Here is a 24,855-nt window from a genome sequence, read left to right as displayed (position 1 = left end):
GTGGGTTAAGCCGCTGCCTTCGGCTCGGGTCGTGGTCTCAGGGTCCTGGGATCGAGTCCCGCATCGGGCTCTCTGCTCAGCAGGGAGCCTGCTTCCCTCTCTCTCTCTCTGCCTGACTCTCCGTCTACTTGTGATATCTCTCTGTCAAATAAATAAATAAAATCTTAAAAAAAAAAAATAATAGGGTTGCGAAGAATTGAGACAGGAGTGGTGCTCTTTTTGCTACGATAGATAGAAATTTAGAGGTTTGCGGTAGTGGAGACCGCCTGTGATTGGTGGGGACTCCCCTCTGGAAATCCTGATGAACTCTGAGCTCTCATCTTTCTAGGGGTATGGACGGCATTCCCCCCGGAGGGCTCCTGGCAGCGTCCTGGGTGGGGGTCAGGGTTGCTGTCCTGTGTCTGGAAGGCATGGGGGGGTGCAGTGGATGGTTCCGGCCCCGGGTCCCGGCTTGGACACTTACTCCCCGTGCAAACCGGAGCAAGAGTTCCTGAGCCCCTTCATGCTGTCCGTCCTTCTGTGTCATCCGGAGAGGGGGAATGCTACGCCCTCGTAAAGAAGGGACAGACACGTTCCGAGGGATTCTTCATGAACGTCTGTTGTCGCTACTGCTGACGTGTCAGGTCTGCTCTGCTTTCCACTGTCCTGCCCTCAGGACGACCTGCGGAAGGAGGACTTCAGTAGCATGGGCGCCCAGCTGCTGTACAAGATGATCAAGTCCAAGACCGAGTACCCGTTGCACAAGGCGATCAGAGTAGAGAGAGAGGATGTGGTCTTCCTGTATCTAATCGAGATGGACTCACAGGTACTGTCGTGCTTTTCCCCAAACCGAACCTGCTTGTTTTTCTTTAAAATGTACCTCACTCCTCCAGACCTTCACTGGCATGGTCTCTTATGTACCTTGTCTGTGCAGTCTGAGCTTTTCCTCTGATGCTCCTGAAAACCCTTCCAGCCTTGGCCTGTTGGCCGTTTCCAACATGGCTTCCACGTGTGTAGGTCATTGCTGGAGCAGTACCTGACTTCCAGGTGCCAAAACCTGCTTCAGTTTTCTTTTGCTGCTGTAAGAAATTGCCACAAACCTAGGGGCTGAAATCAGCGCGGACGGGTCATCTTGCAGCGTTTTTGGTTGGGAGTCCAGGGCGGGCCCATCTACGTTTCGGGAGGCAGCAGGGTGGGGTCCTTCCTGGAGGCTGGCGGAGAGAATCCCTTTCCCGATGGGTCGGCGCGGTGGCAGAGTTTACTTCCTTGTGGTTACAGGACAAGTGTCCGCATTTTCTTGCTGGTTCTCAGCGGGGGCTCTTCTGGGCCTCCGGAAGCTACCACATTGCTCCCTCTTCTGGCCGGGATGGTGCATCAAGTCCTCGCGTCCTGTCTCTCTGACCTGCTCTTCTGCTTCCCTCTGTCCCTTCTAAGGACACGTGTGACCAGCTGGGTCCCTCCTGGATAACCCAGGATGCATTCCCTCAAGGTCCTTAACCTTAATGACATCTGCAAAGTCTCTTTTGTTGGGGATTATGGCACAGGCTCCAGGGACTAGGACAGCGACATCTTCAGGGGCTATCACTCTGCTGACCCAGTGAAGAAATGCATTGCTCCTGACAGAGGGGAGCATAGCGTGTTTGTCCTGGGTGTCTGGTGTCCAGGGAGTCATTACGCTGTGTGGGGAATTTGATACTAAGCCACAGTCTTTTATGAAAATGTTAGCTGTTCGCTGTCGGGCTGTGACCCTCAGCCCTGGCCTTTGTGCTCCCATAGCAGTGTGTCCATTTCTGTTTTGGTCCTGTACTGTCTTCCATGGTGTTTGTGTCTGCTCTGGGATCCCCGTTAATTCTTTGTTCCCTGGGAGGCTTGTGCCTGAGAGAAGTTCGTGAATTTATTGGGACTTGGAGAGTATACAGTGTTAGAGCACTAAATTTGGTATTTATATAAAAAGATGGTATGTTAGAGTCCAACTGGGAGAGATTAAAATCAGTTGTATTCGCTACTGGCTGGGTGCTAATTTACAAATTTGTGTGTGCAGCTCCCTGGAAAGCTGAACGAAGTGGACCATAACGGAGACCTGGCTCTAGATCTCGCCCTGTCACGACGACTGGAGAGTATCGCCACCACGCTGGTTAACCACAAGGCTGACGTGGACATGCTCGACAGGAACGGCTGGAGCTTGTTGCATAAAGGAATCCAGAGGGGTAGGAAGAAGCGGTATACCTTGTCTTCTTCTCTGCGAGCAATTTTATTTTCATTTGGGTAATTCTCGAAGATGCTCTGACCCTTGGCACACACTGAAAAGCCTTTTCCGGCTGCACATGATGAGAATCTGTGGTCGGCGGGTAGGTGGACCCAGGGCCCGTGCCGTTCTTAGGCTCTTGTGGGGTCAGCAGTGCCCCTGGAGGAAGGGCCAGGGAGAGGGCACCTCCAGAAGGACGTTGAAGCTGTACGCCATGGACGTGCATCACTCTCTTGAGGACTTGTGGCAGGAGGACTTTACTTGTATCAGGGACTGTGAGAGGGAAAGGATCAAAACCACGCACTTCTAGACATGCTCTTGGCTTCAGATTTTCAGTGGACGGGTTAGGCTTCTGTCCTGGCAGAGTGATGCGGCTTCATTTTGTTCTCGGAAGGTTCTGGAATTGTAGCTGTATTGGGAGTATGTTGTTCATAGTGGGAAGGATATGGAAGTGATAGAATTAAGGTCAAAACATTTTCATCTTGATGCTACAAGGGAAAAAAGTATTAGTCTTTTTTGTTTTATTTTTCCCATGGCCTTATTGATTCTTAAGTCCCAAACGGGTCCTGCTTGCGTCTACTTCGCAGTAGTCGTATCTGACAGGGTGAGGAGTGGTCTGGAGGCAGCGTTCCAGCACGGAGGGACGGCTCTCCCGACTGCCAGAAGCTTTGACTTGTGGATGACCTGAGTGAAGTACTTGGCCACGGCCACTCTTCTGTTTACGTGCGGACGGCAGAGGCAGAGCGCACTGATCTCTGCACATCCGAGCCCTGTGCACTCCCCCACTGCGGTCATGCGACCATCATGACTGCGCTCTGGTACCATGCTCTTTTTGTGCCGTTACACCGTCGTTCTTACGTTTGCTGTCGCCATTCATACGCGTGTTCTGTTGCTCACAAGTTGCTCCTGGATGGTGGAATGTAGTCACTTCACATACGGGCCTGTGGCAGCTGTGGCTTTGCTCTTTTTGGGCAAAGGTTTTAGTAAAAATATCCCTCAGAGCCATGTGTCAATGTTAAGCTTCTTGGCTGGCGGAGAGGAAAATGTTGCTCATCAGCGGGAAGGAGCTCCTCGGAGAGGATGTCAGCACTGAGAGCAGGCGTGTTTCCCGGGTGGCGCTCCGCACTGTGTGCAGCTGTTGGGCACTTGGCGCACCGGGCACATGTCCGGTGGGGAAGGTTCCCACCACATGGGGAATTATTTTTCCCATAATGTGTGGTGTCTGAGATGTTTGTTTTGGAAACAAATACACTTGTTACTAAAAAAAAAAAAAAAAATCCCAGAATTCTATTTCTTTTCTCTTAGGGAGTTAAATTCTTATGTGTGTTGAGAAAGCATCTTTGACGAGTTATTAAATATTTTGGTGATTGCTTAGTTACGAGAGTTGCCAAGAACTGGCGATGCCTTTCTGATGCTTGTTTTCAGGCGCTTTAATCTTCCTCTCTGAATTGGTCCGTTGCCTGAGAGCCTGCATGCGCCAGCGTGGCTAGCATCGTCCTGATGCTGCCAGCGTGGAGAGCGGGGCTCGGCATGGTGGGCCGAACGCTGGCACCGGAGCTTGGGTGGGCTGGGGTTCGTATCCGGACTCGTGCGCCTGCTCAGGGGCCTCTGACCCGTCACTCAGTCGCCACTGGGTCTCCTCTCCCTCTTGCGCAGAGTGGGGATCCTTGTCGTTTTCCAGTGTCGGTAGCCCGTGCGGCACGGTGACTGCCGGGTGGTGGGGGCAGCCCTTGGCCGCTGAGCCACCGTCAGCTCCAGTCCCCATAGGGCTCTTTCCCTCTTCCTTCTGTAGCCTGCACCGTCAGGCTGTGGACCTTCCGAAATGACTTCATTGAGTAATGTACTTCATTTTAACTGTTGCCCTTACTCGAAGTTCATTGTCATTTGAGCAAAGATCTCTGTTTTGAGAGATGTGGGCCTGGCTCTGGGTGCCCACCGGAATCTGTGCCGGTCAGTTCCGTGAAGAATGACACGGGCAGCTGGTGTCTGTGGGCGAGTCCGTGGGAGGCAGACAGGTGGCCGGAGGCGAGAAGGTGACTCCTCGCTGTTCAGGTGCAGCTGGTGTGCAGCGGTGACCTCGCAGTAATCTGACCTCTCAGTAATCGGCGCTGTAGTTTTGCTCACCGCTCGTGGTCTGTTCACAGACGGCGCCACCGCCTAGGGCGGCACAGGGCCGGCTGTATTCGTGGCGAACGTCACTGGGTTCCCTGAACACAGCCGTGCTCCGGAAGCTGCACGAAAGGAAGAGCTACGTGTGGAGTTTAGGTTTGATGGTGCTGCTGTTAGGGATACGCTGATGTGCACAAGTCATGTTGGTGAGGCCTCGTGCACCTGCTGTGCCACCGGATGAGGACGAGAGAGTGACCGACCTCCAAGTACCGGATAGTCTCGCTGTGATTGTTGTTGGTTTTTTCTTTTTTTAAGATTGTATTTACTTATTTGACAGAGAGAGAGAGTGAGAGAGGGAGCACAAGCAGGGGAGTGGGAGAGGGAGAAGCAGGCTCCCACCGAGCAGGGAGCCTGACGCGGGGCTCGATACCAGGACCTGGGGCCATGACCTGAGCCCAAGGCAGACGCTTAACGACTAAGCCCCCCAGGTGTCCCCTGTTGTAATTGGTTTTGGTGGAAATCTCCATAAGATGTGTTACAAGTTTTCTTCCTGACAGGAACTTTATAAATGGTGTTTTTGGTATTTTTCATTCTTTCCCTTTGCTCTGCTCTTTGATGGCCATCGTCTTTTCCCTCTAGACTATGCACCCTCGGACTTTCCTATAATGGAAAACGTCCCCAGTTTTCAGTATCCAGGAACTCCTAGATAGCTTCTTGTGTGGGGTACGTGCGTTTAGGTGCATATTATGTATAAGTAAGAAGAAAGTCTTTAGCTCTTGATAGTCAAGTAAGTCTAATCTAAAAGCTGTAAGTCTTTTAAGAGGGCTTAGGACAGACCGTTCCGTTTCATTGTCCCTCTGCCATCCCCGTGCAGCCAGTGGTTGGGTGTCCTCGACCCTCGCTTCTGTGGGCTGTCTCGCCTGGTCGACCTGCTTTTGTTCAGTGTGTCCAGGTTTTTCCGCACGCTGTCTTGTTTCAGGGTAACTGTGTTTCTCTCTTAGTCTGGAGTGTGTGCTGAGCTTGAAGGCGTGAAACCCCAGCCCTTCCCCTGGCATTCACACCTCGTCTTCTCAACTTGAGGCCCTTTGTCCCAGCAATCCCGAGTTTTCTTTCCAAATGGAAGTGGCTTTCTTTGGGATATTGTATTCTGTTGCTAATGTTTGTACATATTCTCTCTCAGACGGAGTCTCTGGGGTGCTGGTTTGTACTGCTTTGTGTACGTGCGTATGAATAGCAAAGGCCCCCCCAGCACGGCCTCCAACCCGCACGTTACCGTCGCGCTCAGAGTGCTGCCGTCGGCCTGTGCGCAGCAGTCTGAGTTTTGGTCCTTGGCTCGTGATGTCGGTAAAGATTGCTCTTTCCCCCAGACCCCGGGAAAAAACTGGGGGCTAAAGAAGGGGCTGGTTAGAGAAATCTTAAGTTGCCTGAAGTCATAATTGATAGAATCAGAGCCAGTCTGTTGAAGTGGGACCTGGTAGCCTTGACCGGTCAATTCGTTTTCTTCCCAGACGTTCCCCTGGTGCCTGTTTTACACAAGATGGTGCAGGCACAAAGTTAGATCAGACGCAGATTAATCAGCAGCTGATTGGCCTGTGGCTGCCTGCGTACCTCCATGCCAGGGCTGACATTCTCTGGCAAGATGGTCCCTTGGAAGAAAGTACAGAGCCCGTGTCAGGCTCCATGCTCAGTAGGGAGTTTCCTTGAGGATTCTGTCTCTCCCTCTCCTGCTGCCCCGTCCCCTGCTCGCACACGTGTGTGCGTGCGCGCTCTCTCTCAAATAAATAAATACAATCTTTTAAAAAATGAGCACAGGAATACAGATAACACTTGAGAACTTTGCCACTCTTGAGACCCTAAGCCTTATTCTACATGTTGAGACTGCACAGTATAGTTGAAAATTAGTGATATTGCAAGATAGAGAAGAAAACTTGGCACAAGTGACTTTGAAAAGAGAAAACTGTCATCTGGAGGTTGGGATTCAAAGGAGTGTACGTCTGTCTCCAGCACTCACAGAATCAGGAACAGATGAGCGTGTCTGGATGCAGAGACGAAAACAGATCAGCCGAGCAAAGGACACCGGCGTCTGTGATCTGTGTAGCTGAGCGGTTCTGCAGCACCTTTGGCCGCTGGGCATCCACCCCCAGACTCCGCACGTGTGGCATAGGAAGTCCACTGTCACGGTGGGCGCTCTGCATTCGGGGGCGCTGCCCGCTGAAGAAGGGTGTGATTTGCAGGAAATTTATCCTGTAGACCTTGGTGAAGTAGGGACAGCATCCACAGAAAGTGTCCCTGCATCCTGCTGGGACAACTTAGCCAAGTCCTGTGTCACACCCACTAGTTACACCTCTGCCTGACAGGTTCAGGCAGAGGCAGGGGAAGGATGTTTGCTCTGGAGGACGTCCCTGCAGTGAGCTCCTCCGTGCTCCCTGGAGGTCCCCTCCCGCTGGGCAGAGTGCCTCGAAGCCAGCGAGCATCCTGCCTTTGTAACTGGGTGGTTTCTTTGTTCACAGTTCAGGAGCTTAGGGTGCTTTGCTGCCCTGGCCTTCTTGTCTTTCCTTTTTTTTTCTTTAGGATTTTATTTATTTGAGTGAGAGAGAGAAGCACAGGTGGGGTGGGGCGGGGGTGGCTAGAGGGAGAGGCTGACTGGGCCCTGAGCTGGGAGCCCCATGTGCTATGTCTAGTGAGTGCTTTTGCATGCTTTGAGTTGTAAATGGAACCAAATCCAAGGAAGATTGAATTTTAAGTGATCTTAGAGCAAATTTAATTGTTCAGTCCCTGTCAACCTCCAGGTTAACTTGACAGGCGTACTTTAACTGCTTTTCCACAAATATTTTTGACTTGAAATCGTCAGATTGCTCGGTTCCAAGTTTAGCCGCGCATTTGCAGAACTGTGTACCTTTAGTACCGCCATGTAAACTTAATTCTTGGTAGTTTCCATGTTTCCTCGCACAGAGCACCGTGAATAGACAGCACTTTAAGCTGCCAGAGTTACTGGATCTTATGTCCCTTAATCAGAATTAGTTTGGTGTCTGTACGCGGTCCCAGGCAGACTCTTGCACCTGCAAATGCTCCAAGACCTAGGGCAGTGGAGGGGACTTAGGAGGAAGCTTTGTTTTGACAGCTACTTAGTTTACCTTGTGGAGTTTTTGTAGAGTGATGTATACAGAGTCTTGGTTCAGACACTTAGATGGAAACTTCTCGTCGAGACCGTCATGTCTGTGCATAGTAGGTAGCGAACCTGTCAGGGCCATCCTCCGGTCAGGAACCTGGGTGTGAGTGCAGAGGATTGGTGGTAGGAGTGGACCGTGGTCAGGAAATGAGAGGGGCATGGGTTGTGCTGGGGAGGAATCTCGAAGCTGTTCTTGAGAGCTGATGGCGAGGGAGGCCTGTCAACACAGAAGCCTGCTGTGCTTGGGTAGTACCCTGGAGTCAAGGGGCAGGGCAGAGGACAGCAGTGAATCAGAATTGAATGAAGCCTTTGGAGTTCAAGGTTGTGACTTCCCGATCTTGATGACAGGTTTACACTTAGAGGTGTCCCAGAGGTTCTGCCAAGAACCGTTGCCCGTTGTCCCTTCTCTTTGTCTGCAGTTTTTCTGACTTTCTGAGGACCAGAATAGGCCGATAGGTCTTGTCATGGGTGACCATTGTCTCTGTTGTTTGTTTTCCAGGAGATCTCTTCGCTGCCACCTTCCTCATTAAGAATGGGGCTCTTGTCAATGCTGCTACGTTGGGTGCCCAGGAGACACCGTTGCACCTCGTGGCATCGTGCAGTGCAAAGAAACACTCAGCAGCTGCAATGTCTGAGATGGCCCAGATCGCAGAGTCCCTTCTGCAGGCCGGTGCCAACCCCAACATGCAGGACAGCAAGGGCAGGTAAGCGCGGCGTCCACAGCGGTGTTTTATGGGGGCACACAACGGCATACAACTACACAGCTAGCAGTCAGGCTCGCTGTTCAGTCTGCTTTATTGGACCGATGAGAGGCACGACTAACCCAGAGGTGCTTGGGGAAATATTTCCATGCTCGGAGCTGAGGTCCATGGACTTGTAAGCAATTTGTGTCTTGTTCGGTGGCTCACCGGTCCAGCTCCTCCAAGGGCACTTCGTCCTAGCGTCCTCATCAGAGCTGGCAGGGTACTGTGAGGGGGCGGCGTGCCCCGTCTGAAGGCGGTCTGTGGTATTTCCATGCGGTCTGGGCATGGGGAAGTCCTCTGGGTTAGACCCGGTTCTCGCTGAGGGTAAGGACGCCGGCTCCCGTCAACTGACAGCAGTTGTCCTGCCCAGAAGTGCCTTGTGGAGGATCCCCTGTGGTTCTGAGTCTACGGAAGGCTGCCTCCCACTGGGGCAGCCGTGTGGGAGGACAGAAGGGACCTCCAGCAAGTGGGCCCCACTCTCTGTAGTCACGACTCAGTATTTTATACCTTGGAAGAGCCTCTCACAAACGGAGGACGGAGCTCCATGCAGTTGTCGGAGTGGGAGATAGCTGTGTGTGGAGGGACCCCGCAGCGAAGACTGATGGGTCTCTGGGACCCCACTGACGTGTGATGGTTACTTTATTTCCCCAAGTGATTGCTTCCTTTTCCTCTTCTGTTGACTCTGACTTCCTCCAGCTGCAGCACCCGCTGGTGGCGTGTGCCTCTGAGATGGGTGCTGGTGGGGGGCGGGGGGGCTTCAGGGCCCGCGAGGGCTGAATAAAGGCCGTGAAGGGTAGTCAGAAGCGCCTCCTTCAGTCCCTGCCTGTTGGCACGCGGTGTCTGAGCATAACCCAGAGTTACAGGAAGAAAAACATTCGCTTGCGGACTCGCGGAGAGTAGGTGGGGAGAATACACACTCACGTAGAGACTGCTGTTTCTGAACGCGAGTAGTTACTCAGTGAGGTCAGCCGTTCACTGGAGGGAACCTTACAGATCTCCCTTCTATGGGTTCCTGTCCTCTTGGCCCCTGGCTAGATGGAGCCCTAGAAGCAACTCCATTTTCATTCTTGGAGACTCGGTTGTGCTTTTGGACAGCTGTTTTCCAGGGCACAGAGAGCCGCTGTTGCAGAAATGCGGGGTTCTCATGGGTCGTTCTGAGCCGCGCCTGTTCTGCGCTGACCCCGCTTCTCTCTCGTCCCCAGGACGCCCCTGCACGTGTGCATCACGGCCAGGAATGAGCACGTCTTCAGCCAGCTGCTGCAGTGCGAGCGGTACGTGCGGGGAGCGGCAGAAGAGCAGCGGGGAGGGCGGGATGACGCATGAAAAATCATTCTTGTACAATGTCTTCCAGTGTTACGAAGTTTAGTAAGTAAGAGCCAGACAAACAGTGGTCATTCAGAGTGTGCAGAAAGGGAAGGTGAGGCTGTGGCCGGTCCGGGTCTGCTGCGGACCGCGTGAGCCGTTCACGTGGCTTCCTCACTTCAGGCTGGATCTGGAGCTGAAGGACCACGAGGGCAGCACTGCCCTGTGGCTCGCCGTGCAGTACGTCACCATGTCCCCCGACCACTCCGTGAACCCCTTCGAAGACCTCCCGGTGGTGAACGGGACCTCCTTTGATGAAAACAGCTTCGCGGCCCGACTCATCCAGCGCGGCAGCAACACCAACGCCCCAGACACTGTCACAGGTGACACGGGGGTGCCCCCACGCTGGGGCCCAGGAAACACCACGTCCGTGTTTGTACCTAAAAGTCAGAAACCAAACGGCGTGGTCTTATGAGAGATCATCTGCGCTTTTCACTGAAGTAACAGCCTGAGTTATTTTTTTTGACATCAGGCTTCTAGCAGTTTAGCGGGACTCTGGTCTGTGAGGCAAAAACACTCCGTTTACTGGGTACAGGGGGGCGTCTTTTCAGGGCTCCAGAGCTGCTTTTACGCGCTTAAAAACCATATCCCTCAGGATTTTGGTTAAATTAAAACCGAGAAGTTTGTGAAAGTTGTATTAGTTTTAAAAAATAACAAACCGTTCTATGTTTAAGATGACTTTTTTTTTTTTCTAATGAATAATGATGTTTAAAACAAAATTAGGCAGAAGAGTGACTGGTTTCTGGTGTCTGCATCTGTAGTCAGCGTTTTGAGACAAGTTGTTTCGGTGAGCGCGTGGGAAGGAAACGCACCCTCACGTGCTGACGTAGCCGGAGGAGGGCGGCGCGCTTGGAGCCCTCTCGGGGCCGGTGGGTGCGCTCCCTGGGGTCTGCAGCGAGCAGAGCGCCGGGGCGGTAGCTGAAAGTCCGTCGCAGCGTGGGGCCTGGAAGCGTGACCACCAGCTGCTCTACTCTGCGATGCCGGAACCCGCGGCCCGTCTGCCTGGGAATGGCTCCGCTCTAGACGTGGTTTGGTCACATTGTGACTTGGTCATTCGGAAAGTGCTGGTTCGCAGAGTTACGGCGTCTTCAAACGAGTGTGTATCTCAGAATGATGTGTCTAGTGTCACCGCTGATCACATCAGAGGAGACTGTTGTCTTCCGGTATCGCTAAGCGGTCAGACCTGCAGTTTTCGATTAAAGTTTCCCAAATTCTGATACTCACTTGAAAGATCCACGTTTTATCATTCGGCACAAATACTGCCAGTTGTCGTTAGAGAGAGGCTCGCATTTGTACTCCTTCTCGGGAGTGTCTGTCGGCTGCTCGGTCTGGGGGGCCGCAGCCTGAGTCCGGCCCGCTGCGCCGCAGCTGTGTGTTTGCGCGCTGCTCGCTTCCTCACTTCTCCTCTTTCATGTGAGTGTGTGTTTATCTTGTGCTTCTCTGCTCAGACTTTCACTGCTTTCTGAATGAATATCCTTTTATTAGACTGTCCCCCTTTCAAAGGAAATGTCACACGGTTCTGAAAGGACAGAGACTTGCTGAAATTTAAGAAATTTAGTAATTTCTACTGCTTTATCAAGAACCCGCCCCTTTCTTGGCTGGTGCATGGTGGTCAAGAGCAGTGCGTGAACTGCGGTTTCGTGCCGGGGCCACTGTCGCTCACGCTCAGGCCTCAGCGTGACCTGCTGGCCATACCGGTGAGCACAGGCACAAGTGAACATCCAGTGGTGGTGTTACGGGGACAATTTTGACATCACGGGCCCCCGAAAGACTCAGGACCCCCCAGGAATCCAGCGACCACACTTGCAAAGCCAGTGTTTTAAGGTGGATACTTCCTTGATCTGACTTAGTGAGATGTGCGGATATTTTAGTAAGGGTTCCTTTGTGATGGGTGTTGCTATGTGTGAAGCGTGGGTGGGCGCCACTGATGGGGGGGGTGGGTCCAGAAAAGGGGGGTGTGAAAAGAAGTTAATAATTTAAATACAGATCAAAGTAGATCACCCCTCGGGTGACATGAAAGCTGAAGGCAGGGCACTCCATACCAGGGGATCAGGAAAGTCTCTGGAAAGGAGATTGTTACTAAATTACTCTTAATTTATAAAGGTATATTGGTTATTGGCTGTAATTTTATTGGTTTCTAATGTAATCGTATTATATGAGCATCACATTATATAAGAAATTGGTTCCTTGATGTTTAGGACTTGAACGTGGGGTTGATTTTTAAGATTAATTTATTTGAGAAAGAGAGTGGGGGAGAGAGAAGGAGCAGGGGGAGCGGCAGGCAGAGGGAGAAGCAGGCTCCATCCCATGATCCCGGGATTGTGGCCTGAGCCGAAGAAGGCAGACTCCCGACTGACTGAGCCCCCCGGGCGCCCCACAGATCCAGTTTTACAAAAGCTTAACATGCTTGACGGGGACCACGTTCTGTCCCTGCAGTGCGCACACCTGAGCTCACATCCCCGCACCACACGTGCTGCTCTGCCATGCACTCTCCCACGTCACCGGCCGGGGGGCTGCTCGGCTTGCTGGTGTGGGAGGAGGATTACGGTTCTACACTGTGGGTGTGGATCTGTCCATCGTCTTGCTGGCGGTCAGTTTTACTCTGTAAACTTGGAGTTTCAGTGCAAGTTCAGGATGACTGTTTTTCCTTGTTCCGGTCGTCCTTATGCATGGAATGGCCTCAATGCCTGGTTTCTCAGCATAGCGCTGTGGCAGGTGGAGGTCGGCGTTGTTTGACAGGGAGGCCCGTGCTCATGTCTTGTGTGCCCTAGAGTGACTGCAGAAGTGAGGACGGGACCGTTTTAGTCCTGGTGTGCAGTTTGCGCTCTCAGAAAGCATAGCTGCAGCACAGGGGATTTTCTGTTTATCTGAACCGGAAACGGATGTTAGTGGAAAGGGAATCGCCGCTTTGGGGCTAGAACTATTCTATGAGGGAAGGAAGAAAAAAGATGTTTTTTCCCGCAAGATTTTTATTTAGGAAACAGTGCTAAAAGCAGAACCTTTCTAAGCCACTTAAGGCCCTGGGGTAAGATGTTGAGGGCATTTTCTGGTGGAACTGAGCTCACATTGTGCTGCACGTGGTTGTTCTAGGTGCACGGGTGCTCAGACGACTGCCGCCTTCCCTGCACCCCACAGCATCTTAGCTGTACTGGTTCCACAAGGCTGGGGTGCTGCTGGCATCCCGCTGCCATGTGTGCAGAACAGATCCCTCACAACAGAGTCCCCTGGCCAAAATGTCAGGAGCTCTGCTGCTGAGAAACACGCTCTACCCCGTCCTCAGCTGCAGCAGAACTTACCTCTGGCCCCGGGCGGCGTCCAGTGGCAGACTCTGGAGGGATGAATGTCTCCGACTTCCAGACCAAGTCTTGGTTCCACCTAGACACGGGCCTGTCCAGCGTCTGTGTCCACACGCAGAGAGGGGGCCCGTGTGGGCGTGACGTGGGTGTGGGGTGTGGGCTTGTCCTCGTGAAAGGTGGGCGAGGAGGGGCTCGTCCTTGTGCAGGTGGAAAACGCGTGTGCTCCCTGTCTCCCAGGGAATGGCTTACTGCAGCGGGCGGCTGAAGCAGGGAACGAGGCAGCGGCTCTCTTCCTGGCGACCAGTGGCGCCCAGGCCAACCACAGGAACAAGTGGGTAAGTGTGCCGGGCGGCCAGGGGGGCGGTGTGGGTCCGTGCAAGAAAGGCAGTGGTGGATGTTGGGGGGAAATTAGCTCTTTCTCAGTTTTTGTCTGAATAATACATGGACTTGGTTAGAAAACCAGGCTGAAACGGGTGTTTTGTCTCCAGATGTGGGTTGTGAGAGTCTTACGCTTACTGACTCTGGTGGGGTCATGGGGGTCACTGAGCATTCCCAGTGCCAGTGTGGAGGGGAGGGGGCTGGAGCAGAAGATGGTCCCACAGAGGAGGACACTGATGTGAGGCCCTCCACACCGCGACACCATTCGATGGGGAAGGGCGTGGGGGTGGGGGCTGAGTGCTGTGACACAGGGACACCGGATGCTCCTTGAGGCTCTCCTCATCGCAAAACCGTTCGATTGGAAGGGCGTGGGGGTGGGGGCTGAGTCTGGTGACGTAGGGCACAGGATGCTCCGTGAGGCCCTCATCGCTGTGACACCATTCGATGGGGAAGGGCGTGGGGGTGGGGGCTGAGTCCAGTGACACAGGGACACAGGATGGCCCGTGAGGCCCTCCTCACTATGACACCGGTGGATGGGGTAGGGCGCGGGGGTGGGGGGCCAAGTCTGGTGACACAGGGACACAGCAGTGGCAGGTGCACATACAGTGCCTGAGACTGGAAAACTGAGAGGCAGCAACAGGAACACGTTAGTTAGAAATACGGAGGTTGCAGAAAACCAGCTGAGAGGTCAAAGTGGAAATTTCTTTCAAGGGAAAAGGAAGTGGGTTGTTGCTGTGTCTCACAAGGCGCCTTGTCGGGTCTTGACTCTAGACCGATGAGGTGTAGTCTCCGTGAGAGTAAGGAGCAGGCCGGTGTGTTCGATTTGAGTCTGTTTGAGTGGCAGGATGCTGTGTGTGTACGTCTGGGTGCCTGTCCTTCTGTGATTGTTCTGTCCTTGGAAGGACGCGGGACTCTGGCACCCGAGTTTCCTTGGGGAGGGAGCTGGGTGGTGGGGGCAGGGCCTGGAGGAAACTTGCCACCGTGTGTTCTTGTGCCTCTTGAGTAGTGAGGCGAGTGTGTGGAATGGCAGTTTAAAGTGTTTTTAATGTCAGAAAGGAGGGGAAGGAGGACTTGATCCGAGCTCAAGACGGGGTTGATGGGAGCCGGGCAGAGAGCCCAGTGGGGGTGGGGCAGAAGGGGCCCGGTGGCCCCTTGGTAGTCCTGTCCCCACGGGGCCGCAGTCGAGGCTCTGCTTGCCCCCCCGGGGCTGGCTTCCGCGGCACGTCGGGCTTGTGTAATCGTAACTGTGTGAAGGGCGGTTAGGAACGCTGTCAGACACATATGAGAGGACGAGCCAGGGCGTTTTGGAGGACACTTGGCCGACTTTAAAGAAACAGAGGCTGATGGCACAGGGAAGGGAGGGACAGACCGGCAGGTGTGGGGCGCGTCACTGTCGGCCGGTGACAGGATGAGCCGAGGACGGCGACTGCCCCCGGGGATCCAGGTTTCGGCGCACAGGCTGTTGTTGGTGCTCCAGGACAGGCACTCCCCTCCTGAGCGCGCTCTGAGGTGCACCGTTTGCTTCCGTTCAGGGAGAAACCCCCTTGCACACAGCCTGCCGCCACGGCCTGGCCGGCCTCACCGCGGAGCTGCTGCAGCAGGGCGCCAACCCGAACCTGCAGACGCAGGAAGCCCCGCCGCCACCAAGGGAGGCCGTGTCCGCCAGCGGCCCCGCGGACGGTGTCTACCTGCAGACCCCGCTGCACATGGCCATCGCCTATAATCATCCCGACGTGGTGTCTGTCATCCTGGAGCAGAAAGGTGGGCGCTGGGGCCTGCCCTGCGCCTTCGAGCAGCAGCTCTGAGTCGTGAGTTGCAGAGTCGATGCTGCTTCCGCTGGGCAGTCTTCTCGCCCAGATCCTTCCAGGTCGAGCGAGATGAGCATGTCCTCTGGCTCCTGACCGCTTTTGCCCCATGTACAGCTTTTAGGACAGGGCCTGCCCATTCTACGCCACCTGTCAGGTTATGGCTTTAGAACTGGTGACTGCCTCTCATGTGGATGTTTTCCCAACGCCCTGTTGTCGGCGTGAGCAGCATCCGAGGACCCTGCGGCCCCAGGTCCTGCTCGAGCCAGCTGTCCTGCCTCAGCCTCCCTGACAGGAGCACCGTGGGAGGAGTGGGAAGGGAAGGAGGGCCAAGGGCAGCCCCTGCCGTGGGGAGGCCCACTTCCCCGAGAAAGGCATGCTCGGGCGCTCCCCTTTCCTGGCCTGGCTCTTGTCTTCCTCTTGTCCCGTCCCTGTGACAGTCAGCATGCCTCTAACGTGTGCCTCTGGAAGGGAGCAAGGCTGTAGATAGAGGCATTTTTCTGGGGTCCTCACGGGAGTGTTGCGGTGGTGGAAATTCTGTGCCATGGTTTTGACCCTCTCTTCGGCAGTCAAGTATCATTATGTGTTTGCATAGTGGGTTTGTTTTCCTTCTGTGAAGATTCACTATTTTAAGCCTTAAAAACTTCCTTTTTTCCTAAGCTCTGCTCCAAAATATCAGGCTCCCGGGCTTCCACCCCCTACAAGAAGATTGGTGAACTCTCTGTGTAGATTCTGTTCTAGCTGGTCAGTTAGTTGGAAACTAAGTAGCTCTTACGCTTTTGAATGTGGTCCATGGATGGTGAAATCAAGTGTGTGTTTCCTTTAAAAATTTTAGCTAATGCTCTTCATGCCACCAACAACTTGCAAATCATTCCGGACTTCAGCCTCAAGGACTCCCGAGACCAGACGGTGCTGGGCCTGGCCTTGTGGACGGGTAAGGGATGCCGGGAGCTGTCAGTGTCCAGATGGACCTGCGTCACAAGGTGGGGAGGGGCTGCGTGCATCACGGGGTTTGGGTTAAGCCTGTAACACCCCGTGGAAGCCGCCGACTTTGAGACATCGAGGGGGCTGGGTGTGTTGCGGTGAGATGTTGGGTGCGTGGGGCAGTCAGGGCCTGTTTGCGTCCCAGGCATGCACACGATCGCGGCGCAGCTGCTGGGCTCTGGGGCCGGCATCAACGACGCCATGGCGGACGGGCAGACCTTGCTGCACATGGCCATGCAGCGGCAGGACAGCAGGAGCGCGCTCTTCCTCCTGGAGCACCAGGCGGACATAAACGTCAGGTGGGCGGCGCCGCGCTCTCCCCGCAGGACCCGCTCCCGGTGCACTGGGCCCTGGGGGCGGCAGAGGGGAACCCCCCAGGACCAGGCCACGGTACCGCACAGAGCTCGTTGAAAGGACAGTCCAGAAGCCGTTGTTCAGAGAGTGATCTCATGCTCAACAAAGAACATTCCAGCCAATGAGCTGTCTGAAGGGCTTGGGGGAGAAGTGCGGAGTTCAGTTTCTAGCGTTCCCTTATTTCCAGAGGAATTTATCTTTATCTCCAGTGTCAGGTGACCCGGAATGGCTGAGTGGAGGGAGCCATAGGTCAAGTGCGTGGCGGCAGGTTACCGAGCTGCTGCAGGAAGCAGCCGGACGCCCGAGTGCACACCAGCACACACGGGCGCTGCATTACCTTCTGGGGGCACTGGGGTGGCTCAGCTGTATTTTTTAAAAAGGCAGAAGGGACAGAGGCTGCTGACGGGTTAAAGTGCTCTGAGGGAGTGCTGGTTATCGTGAGCGACGTGTCTTCTGGCCTCTGGAATGCGCTGGGGCACGCGTTATCGTTGGGCTCCGGCTACAAATGTTGGCTTTGGGTGCGTGTCCTCGCAGGACTCAGGATGGGGAGACGGCCCTTCAGCTGGCCATCAGAAACCAGCTTCCGCTTGTGGTGGACGCCATCTGCACCCGGGGTGCGGACATGTCCGTGCCAGATGAGAAGGGGAACCCCCCGCTGTGGCTCGCCTTGGCAAACGGTCTGGAGGACATCGCATCCACCCTGGTGAGACAGGCTCAGCTCCGGCCTCCGTTTCCGCGTGGGGGTGTTTGTGACCGAGACTGAGTTGCTGTCTGCCTAGCGGACACGAGGAACAAGGGAGCCGCCAGCAGGCAGTCGGGTCAAGGATGAGCAGCGGAAAGGCCTGTTCAAGAACTTGCAGTTCAGCGTGATCTTTCCAGCACTTTCTCTTAGGCTGTCTTTACCAGGACCGCCCAAGACACCAGAGAGCTGGGGTGCCTCCTCGGGAGGCCTTGGGTGTGGGCTGCCCTCACGGATACCATGGTGACAAGTCCCCAGAGCTCTGGTTTGTCTCCCTTACTCAGAAGACAGGCCCCAGGAAGTCCTTACTGAGCTATCTGACGTGCCTGGTCCCTGCCAGGAGTGCACTCTGTAGCCGGGGCCTCACGTAGCTGGTGGCGACATTCCCTGTGAGTTTCAGGCGTGTCACTGAGACCAGGGGAGTGCGTCTGTTTCCTGTCCTTCCTGAGACACGGCTCCCAAGGGCGATGATGATGTTGTCTTTCTGTCTTGTGTTTCCCAAATCCATCCCACAGGACCTGGCACAAAGCAGATTTTAACCAGTGTTCTACAGATGAGTATCATTAGCAGTAAATTGTCAGCTGTATCTTGCCTGAAAACAGTGAATCTGATGGTGTACCTAGAGTTCAGAGGGGGTCATAGAGTGACTTTGCTGGGCAGTGTTTGTGAGTCACCTGTGTTTTCTGCAGGTCAGACATGGCTGCGATGCTACGTGCTGGGGCCCGGGACCTGGGGGGTGCCTGCAGACGCTCCTGCACAGGGCCATCGATGAGAACAATGAGTCTACCGCCTGCTTCCTTATTCGCAGGTCTGAGAACCCCCAATGTCTCCTCGTGTCCTCTTCCTCAGCTGTGGTCTTAGCATGCCTTGGCGGGTCTGACGTCCCCGGTGAAGGCTGTAGGAGGGCCCCTGCTCTGTGAAGTCAGCCAGTGAAGGCACTTGACTCACTTCTGAGGAGAAGGGCTTGTGTGCCCATGTCGCAGTCTCGAAGCTGAGCCAGCTTCCTGCTCTGGGGGCCCTAGAGGCTCCCGTAGTCCCGTCTGGCCAGTTCACACAGTGCAGGCAGGAGGCTGGGGCGGAGGAAACCAGATGGCCCCTGTGGGGACCCCCCGTGCCCCCACCTGCTGAAGGTGCATGAGCCCTAGCAGGCCCATAGCACGCTCGGGGTGCAGTGTGTACGGCGGGGACCTGTAGAGCCGTGGTTCTCAAGATAATGACCACACACACATCCCTGGGGGGCCTTTGAAGAGTTCTGATGCCCAGGCTTCCCCCAAGACCAAAGGAAAATCGATGGGGCCAGACCTGGATGTCGGGTTGTGACTGAGACAGATGTCCTGGCCGCGGCAGCAGCGCGTTGGGCGGGTGAGGCTGCTGCTGCGGACTTGCTGGCGAGCCTCTGGCCGGGTTGGGAGCCTGGCTCTCGGAGCCGCCACTCACGTCCCCCTCGCTTTCAGCGGCTGCGACGTGAACAGTCCCAGGCAGCCCGGTCCTAACGGAGAAGGGGAGGAGGAGGCCAGAGACGGGCAGACCCCCTTGCATCTGGCAGCCTCCTGGGGACTGGAGGAGACGGTACAGTGTCTTCTGGAATTTGGTGCCAGCGTAAACACACAGGTATGGAGAATTTCTGTTTCCAGGGAGAGGGATGCTGACAGCAGAATTAGGGAGTAATCTCTTACCTGCCAGGGGCCTTGTAGACTCTCGGTCCTGGGCCTCGGCATGGCCGTGAGTGGGGCTAAGGGACAGGTGGATGGAGTGACTTCCCCTGGGTCACACAGTCTGCCCCATAAATTGTAAGTCTTTCAGGTAAGATTCTCCCACTCTGTGCCTTGGTCCTACAGTGTGAGGAGCGTTCCTTCGGTCAGCTTCTCTTTGCCCCTCGCCTCCGTTCGTTGTCCGTCTCTGTTGGGAGTTTGTCCTAGACCCAAGCTGAGCACTGTGCTCAGATGTCCCCGGAGCTCCATGGAGCACCCGAGTCACGTTCCTTGGTGCTCGTCGGTGTCCCGGCCTGTGAGGACGTAGGCTGCCTGCCACCGAGTGGGCGGTGGTCTCAGGCGAGGCTGACTGTGGGTTCATCTTCCCAACCAAGTGTGTTTGTGTCCCTGGGTCACTGGAGTGTGGGGGAGATGCCCGCGGCTTCTGGTTTTCTCTGGGCTTGGACTCTTGAAAAGCTGATTGCGGACGCAGGGGTGCAGTATCGGTTCTCAGACCCGATCTGATTTGATGCCCTTCCTGCTTCTCCCCGCGTTTCTCCTTGCATCTGGACACTGAGCTTATGCCTGACCCTGCAGGACGCGGAAGGGAGAGCGCCTGTGCACGTGGCCATCAGCAACCAGCACAGCGTCATCATTCAGTTGCTGATCTCCCACCCCGATATCCACTTGAGCGTCCGCGACAGACAGGGGCTGACCCCTTTTGCCTGCGCCATGACTTACAAGAATAACCGGGCAGCGGAGGCCATCCTCAAGCGGGAGTCGGGGGCTGCCGAGCAGGTGAGGAACCCACACCCAGCACTGCGCCCAGTGCCCGAGCTCGGGGGACTCGCGACGCGGAGACTAACCGGATGTCCCCAGCTGAACAGGTCTCTTGTCCATGAAGACACCTGTGTTGAAAGTGCTCTCCCCTTTCCTGAAGTCTGGCCGTTCCGGCGGACTGTCGGTGCTGGCGGAGAGCAGGGTGCTCTGCCCCATGTCAGCCCTGTGCTGGTGCCCCGCGCACAGGGAGGCTGGGGTGGCCAGGCCCCGGCCGGGGCGTAGTTTCGTGGTGTGCCCCGATGGTGTCCTCATGTGCCTCTGCTTGGGCTCCTTGTCCTAGTGATGAAGGTCTTCTGGAGGTGTGAATCGAATGGCAGGAGCGGCTGGCGTCGGGGCAGCTCTCCGGAGAGAGCATCTCTGAGGAGCGGGGCTCCGTCTGGGCGGCAGGCTCAGGCCCAGCCTTCTCTGTGCTGCTTCAGCAGCTGCTCGGGGTGGCTGGCGAAGGGGTGGCTGGTGAAGGGCCGGCCGCAGGGTATCCAGGCGGGACTGGGATCCCCATTGGGGTTCACAAGTAGCCTCCGAGGGCAGTGACGTGGAGATGTGGCAGCTGAACAGAAGGAAGTCCTGGCGCTGTAGACGAGCCCCGCTCAGGAGCTCAGGCTGTCCTGGGCCGCTGGCTTCGTGTTGGCGTGTGAGCGGGCTGCGGGTGCTGCCACAAGGTCGGGAGCGGGCAGCCCGTCGTGTTTCCTCACACACAAGGGAGACGGGCACGGTGGACCGGAGTCCTTCATAGAAACACCGTCTGGGACAGCAGCACGTGCTGTGTGTGTGGCTATGTGTGTGTGTGCGGCTATGTGTGTGTGTGCGCTGCCTCCTCACTTCTCACCAAGCACTCGGACGCAACGGTTCTCGTAGCCACAACTTCTCTGGCCGGTTGCACGGAGCTCCGGTCTGCAGCAGGCTGGCAGCTGCCTGCCCGCTGCGTGCTCTTACCCTGTAGCCCGATGGAGGGGGAACCTTGTGCAACTGCTCGGGGTCGGGCTGCTGTTGCCGCTGCGGTGGGGGGTCCTGAGGGCTGGTCTGAGCCAAGCAGGGGACCCCACGGCTAGTCTCTGCCTTCTCCTTTTTCCCCGAGCGCCCCCTTCCTTTTCCCATCCGCAGGTTGTCTCTTTCTCAGTTTTCCAAATCAGCTTCTGCTGCCGGAGGGTGTCAGGGCCTTGCACACGTGGTCAGATGCACACGTGTTGTGGCGGGGTGGGGGGCACGTGCAGTGTTGGCTCTTGGGAGGGTGCCTCCTGGACCTGAGGGGTTGGCCACACCATCGCCTCTGGCCGGTGATCAGGAGGCTCCCTCGTGGGGGGAGCCCACTAATGTTTTGGCTCCTTCTCATTGCCTTAGGTGGATAACAAGGGCCGGAATTTTCTTCACGTGGCAGTTCAGAACTCTGATATCGAGAGCGTCCTGTTCCTGATCAGCGTGCAGGCGAATGTGAACTCCAGAGTCCAGGATGCCTCCAAGCTGACCCCTTTGCACCTCGCCGTCCAAGCGGGCTCGGAGATCATCGTCCGCAACTTGGTAAGTGCCGCGAGCAGCGCGTGGGACCTGTGGGCCGGGTCGTGCCGCGTGCAGGAGCTCTCATCACTGCTGTTCTGGAGGGTTTTCTGAAGCGCTGGCATGAATTTGGGGAGCTAAGCCAGTGCCCTTGCAGGAGCCCTGTGTCTGTGGTAGTGCGTCCTGAGAGCCCAGCCAGCACCGTGTGCAGGTGCTGGTGTGAGGCCTTGAGGGAAAGCAGGATCTGGGGCAGGCCCGGCCGCAAGGGCAGGGAGGCCCACGTCTGCACTGGTGCCAAGCGTGTGCTCTTGGGGCCGCTGGCACACGCTCGCGTGCTCTCATCAGTGTGTCACATTGCCGTACTTTCTGGGGTATGTCACAGTGGTTCAGTATTCGTGTGGAGCATAGTGAGCACCACGGCAAGTCTAGTTAACATCTGTCACACATGGGTACACACGCTTTCTTCCGATGAGAACTTTTAAGATTTACTTTCTGCAGTTTCAGGTACGCGGTGTGGTGTTACCTGTGGTTCCCGTGCTGTGCATTACTGTCCCAGGACTTAGGTGTTTTATTTATTTCTCTTTTTAAGATTTATTTATTAATTTGAAAGAGAGAAAGCAAGCACGCACAAGCAGGGGCAGCCCCAGAGGGAGAGGGAGAAGCAGGCTCCTGCTGAGTAGAGCCCCATGCGGGACTCGATCCCAGGACCCTGAGATCATGACCTGAGCCTAAGGCAGATGCTTAACTGACTGAACCGCCCAGGAGCCCTGGACTTACGTATTTTGTAACTGGAAGATTGTACCTTTTGACTCCCTTCACCTATTTCAGCACCCCACACACCCCCTCTGAAAACCAGCAGTCTGTTTTCGGTACCTGTGAGTTTGGGTTTTTGATTTTTAGATTCTCCATCTAAGTGGGGTCATATGGTGTTTGTCTTTCTCTGCCTTATTTCATGGAGCTTAATGCCTTCAGGGTGCACCCGTTTTGTTACAGAAAGCATGAGCTTGTTGTCTCTGGCTGAGTAGTGCCCGCCGTGTGCACGCTGCATCATTCCCCATCCGTCCGTCATGCACCCAGGGGCCGCTTCCTGTCTTGGCTTTGCCTGTAAGGCTGTGGCGGACGTGAGTGCAGATAGCAGCCCAGGACGTGCACGCGTGCTGGAGCCCTCCCCAGGGCTGCGGTGTGTGGCGTGCGGGCAAGGCTGTGCAGGGTGCCTCTGTGCGGGCCCCAGCTGTGCAGGGTGCCACGGGCACCTGTGTAGGAGAAGGCGGGTCCCAGACTCGCAGGCTGCCTCTGCTCTCTGTGGAGAACTCAAGGAGGCCAAGAGCAGGTCCAGACTATCAAGAGTTCCCATGCTGGTTGTGCTGGTTGGTTTGTGTGATACTAAAGGCATTTTAAAGCTTTTTTATAGTGTGTGCAAGAAACTTGCTCCTTTATCTTTTTTTTCTTTAAATAGTGATTTTCCTTTCGATGAATACCCAGTAGTGAAATTACTGGGTCACACGGTGTTTCCGTTTCTCGTATTTTGAGGAACGTCCGTGCCGTTCTCCAGAGCGGCTGCGGCAGCCTGCACACCCACCAGCCGTGCACAAGGGTCCCTGTTCTCCGCTCCCTCGCTGGCCCTTGCTGTCTCCTGCGCTGCTGATTTTAGCCCTTCTGACCAGGGTGAGGTGGTATCTCATCGTGATTTTGATTTGCGTTTCCCTGATGCCGAGTGATGTTGCACATCTTTTCCTGTGTCTGCTGGCTGCCTGGACGTCTTCTCTGCAGAACTGTCAGGTCCTTCTGCCTGTCTTTACATCGTTCACTTATTTATTGGGTATTGAGTTGCGGTGAGTTCTGCTTATATTTTGGATGTTGGCCCCTTACCGGACGTGTGACTTGCGCATACATTCATTTGGTAGGTCACACCTTTTCATTCTGTGGATGATTTCCTTTGCTGTGCAGAAGTTTTTTAGTTTCTGGCCCAGCTTGTTTATTTTCGCTTTTGGAGTCAGATCCAGAAATCACTGCCAAGATTGACATCAAGGAGCTGACCACTCCTTAATTCTCAAAACCACCCAGAGAGGTGTAGGAAAATTTTCACATCTTACGAAGCAGAAAATGTAAGCTCAGAAAGAAGTTTCCCTCGAGATTATGAGGTGGTCAGTAGCGTGGCTGGGATTTTAGGCATTTCTGTTCAGCTACAAACCCTGTCTTTCCCAGTGCAACACAGTGCCACCCAGGCCGGGGAGCGGTCTGAGCAAGGACGTGGAGACTAGAGAGTGTGTGTGAGTGCTTTCACTAGGAAGGTTCGGTTGGAATTTGGGGAGGGTGTTGGAGCTGTGGTTGGAAGGGCAGGTAGGGACCAGATCGGAGGGTGTGACACGGCAGACCTAGAACTGTGAGCAGCCTTTACCCTTTTGGTGTGGAGAAGCCAAGCAAGTGTGTGAGCTGAGAGCACATGGAGGCGAAGGGCTTCGTGTCCCCTGGCCAGACCCTGAACCTCCCATCAGACCCAGCACCTGCTGCCCAACTAGCCAGCAGGGCACTTGACTGGTGTTCATTGTCCCTCCTTCTTTCTCTTTCCTTTTTTCCTTTCCTTTCTTCTCTTCTCTTCGCACAGTGTGAGCTTTGAGCTCACAGCCCCGAAACCAGGAGTCACATGCTCTACCAGCTAAGCCAACTGGGTGCCCCTGTCCCATTTTTTTTTTTTTTTAAGATTTTATTTATTTATTTGAAACAGAGAGAGAGATCACAAGTATGCAGAGAGGCAGGCATAGAGAGAGAGAGGAGAAAGCAGGCTCCCCGCTGAGCAGAGAGCCCGATGTGGGCCTCGATCCCAGGACCCTGAGATCATGACCTGAGCTGAAGGCAGAGGCTTAACCCACTGAGCCACCCAGGCGCCCCCATTTTTGTTTTTGAGAAAGACTTCTTCGAAAACCATTATGACTTGTTATGTGTCAGAGCTGAGATAGCAGGTACCTCTGCAGTGGGCTGTGGGGGGTAGTTCCGTGAGGAGGGCTGGAGAATGATGGTGGGGTGTCTGGTAGCACCAGGCCCAGACTGGGTGTGGGGACCAGCCACGGAGGCATAGGGGGGCCGCAGAGTAGCAGACAGTCTCAGGCCATGTGTGCTTCCATCTGAGAGCTGGGACAGGTTTGAGGATCACGGCCCCTTCACCAAGGTCGAGCTGCTGCCTCCCTGACTTCACAGGTGGTGGGAGGGCCTAGAAACAGCTCATCAAACTGGCTGTCGGGTTCATGTTGGAGCCTGTTGCATCTAAGAATGCCTTTGTCCAGACCTCTCCCCCTCCCCAGTTAACCATCCTTGAGATCAGCTCTGAGCCCCAGCACACGCAGCACTTGTGGCCATGGATCCCCCTCGGAATGTCCTCCTGGGCCTGTGCGTGGTTGCACTGGGCGCCCAGAGGTTGCAGAGGCTGGGACTTGGAAGGCAGGGTCCGAACCAGAGCCTCGAGGCAGAGTTCCGCACCCGCTGGGAGCCGGCCTGGCTTCGGGCTGCGGGGCAGGCATCACGGACTCTAGCCCCAGCTTGGAAATGTGTCCGAAAAAGAACGAGTGGACAGGATATTGTCGAAAGGTCCTTCCTGCTTTTGATTCTGTAATTCCTGGGGTTAATTTCTTTTTAAAAATGACATAGGAGGGGGCGCCTGGGTGGCTCAGTGGGT

The 24,855-nt window shown here is 55.2% G+C and overlaps 1 protein-coding gene across 1 annotated transcript in view; it reads left to right on the top strand.

The window, feature by feature from the left end:
- LOC111161208 (ankyrin repeat and FYVE domain containing 1) overlaps nucleotides 1-24,855 on the top strand; it is a 75,444-nt gene that overhangs the window by 41,790 nt on the left and 8,799 nt on the right. Inside the window, exons 6-19 of the mRNA XM_022524787.1 lie at nucleotides 656-805; nucleotides 2,021-2,186; nucleotides 8,002-8,206; nucleotides 9,448-9,516; nucleotides 9,731-9,930; nucleotides 13,141-13,238; nucleotides 14,814-15,042; nucleotides 15,922-16,020; nucleotides 16,216-16,369; nucleotides 16,959-17,127; nucleotides 17,853-17,971; nucleotides 18,618-18,774; nucleotides 19,452-19,652; nucleotides 21,033-21,209. Coding sequence (XP_022380495.1) covers nucleotides 656-805; nucleotides 2,021-2,186; nucleotides 8,002-8,206; nucleotides 9,448-9,516; nucleotides 9,731-9,930; nucleotides 13,141-13,238; nucleotides 14,814-15,042; nucleotides 15,922-16,020; nucleotides 16,216-16,369; nucleotides 16,959-17,127; nucleotides 17,853-17,971; nucleotides 18,618-18,774; nucleotides 19,452-19,652; nucleotides 21,033-21,209 — 2,193 coding nt within the window. The remainder of the gene's footprint in view (nucleotides 1-655; nucleotides 806-2,020; nucleotides 2,187-8,001; nucleotides 8,207-9,447; nucleotides 9,517-9,730; nucleotides 9,931-13,140; nucleotides 13,239-14,813; nucleotides 15,043-15,921; nucleotides 16,021-16,215; nucleotides 16,370-16,958; nucleotides 17,128-17,852; nucleotides 17,972-18,617; nucleotides 18,775-19,451; nucleotides 19,653-21,032; nucleotides 21,210-24,855) is intronic.

This window comes from Enhydra lutris, unplaced genomic scaffold (genome assembly GCF_002288905.1).
Source record: "Enhydra lutris kenyoni isolate GAN:26980312 unplaced genomic scaffold, ASM228890v2 scaffoldscaffold82, whole genome shotgun sequence".
Classification (NCBI taxonomy): domain Eukaryota; kingdom Metazoa; phylum Chordata; class Mammalia; order Carnivora; family Mustelidae; genus Enhydra; species Enhydra lutris.
The sequence above is the reverse complement of the archived record's forward strand: the minus strand, read 5'-3'. Positions and strand labels throughout refer to the sequence as shown.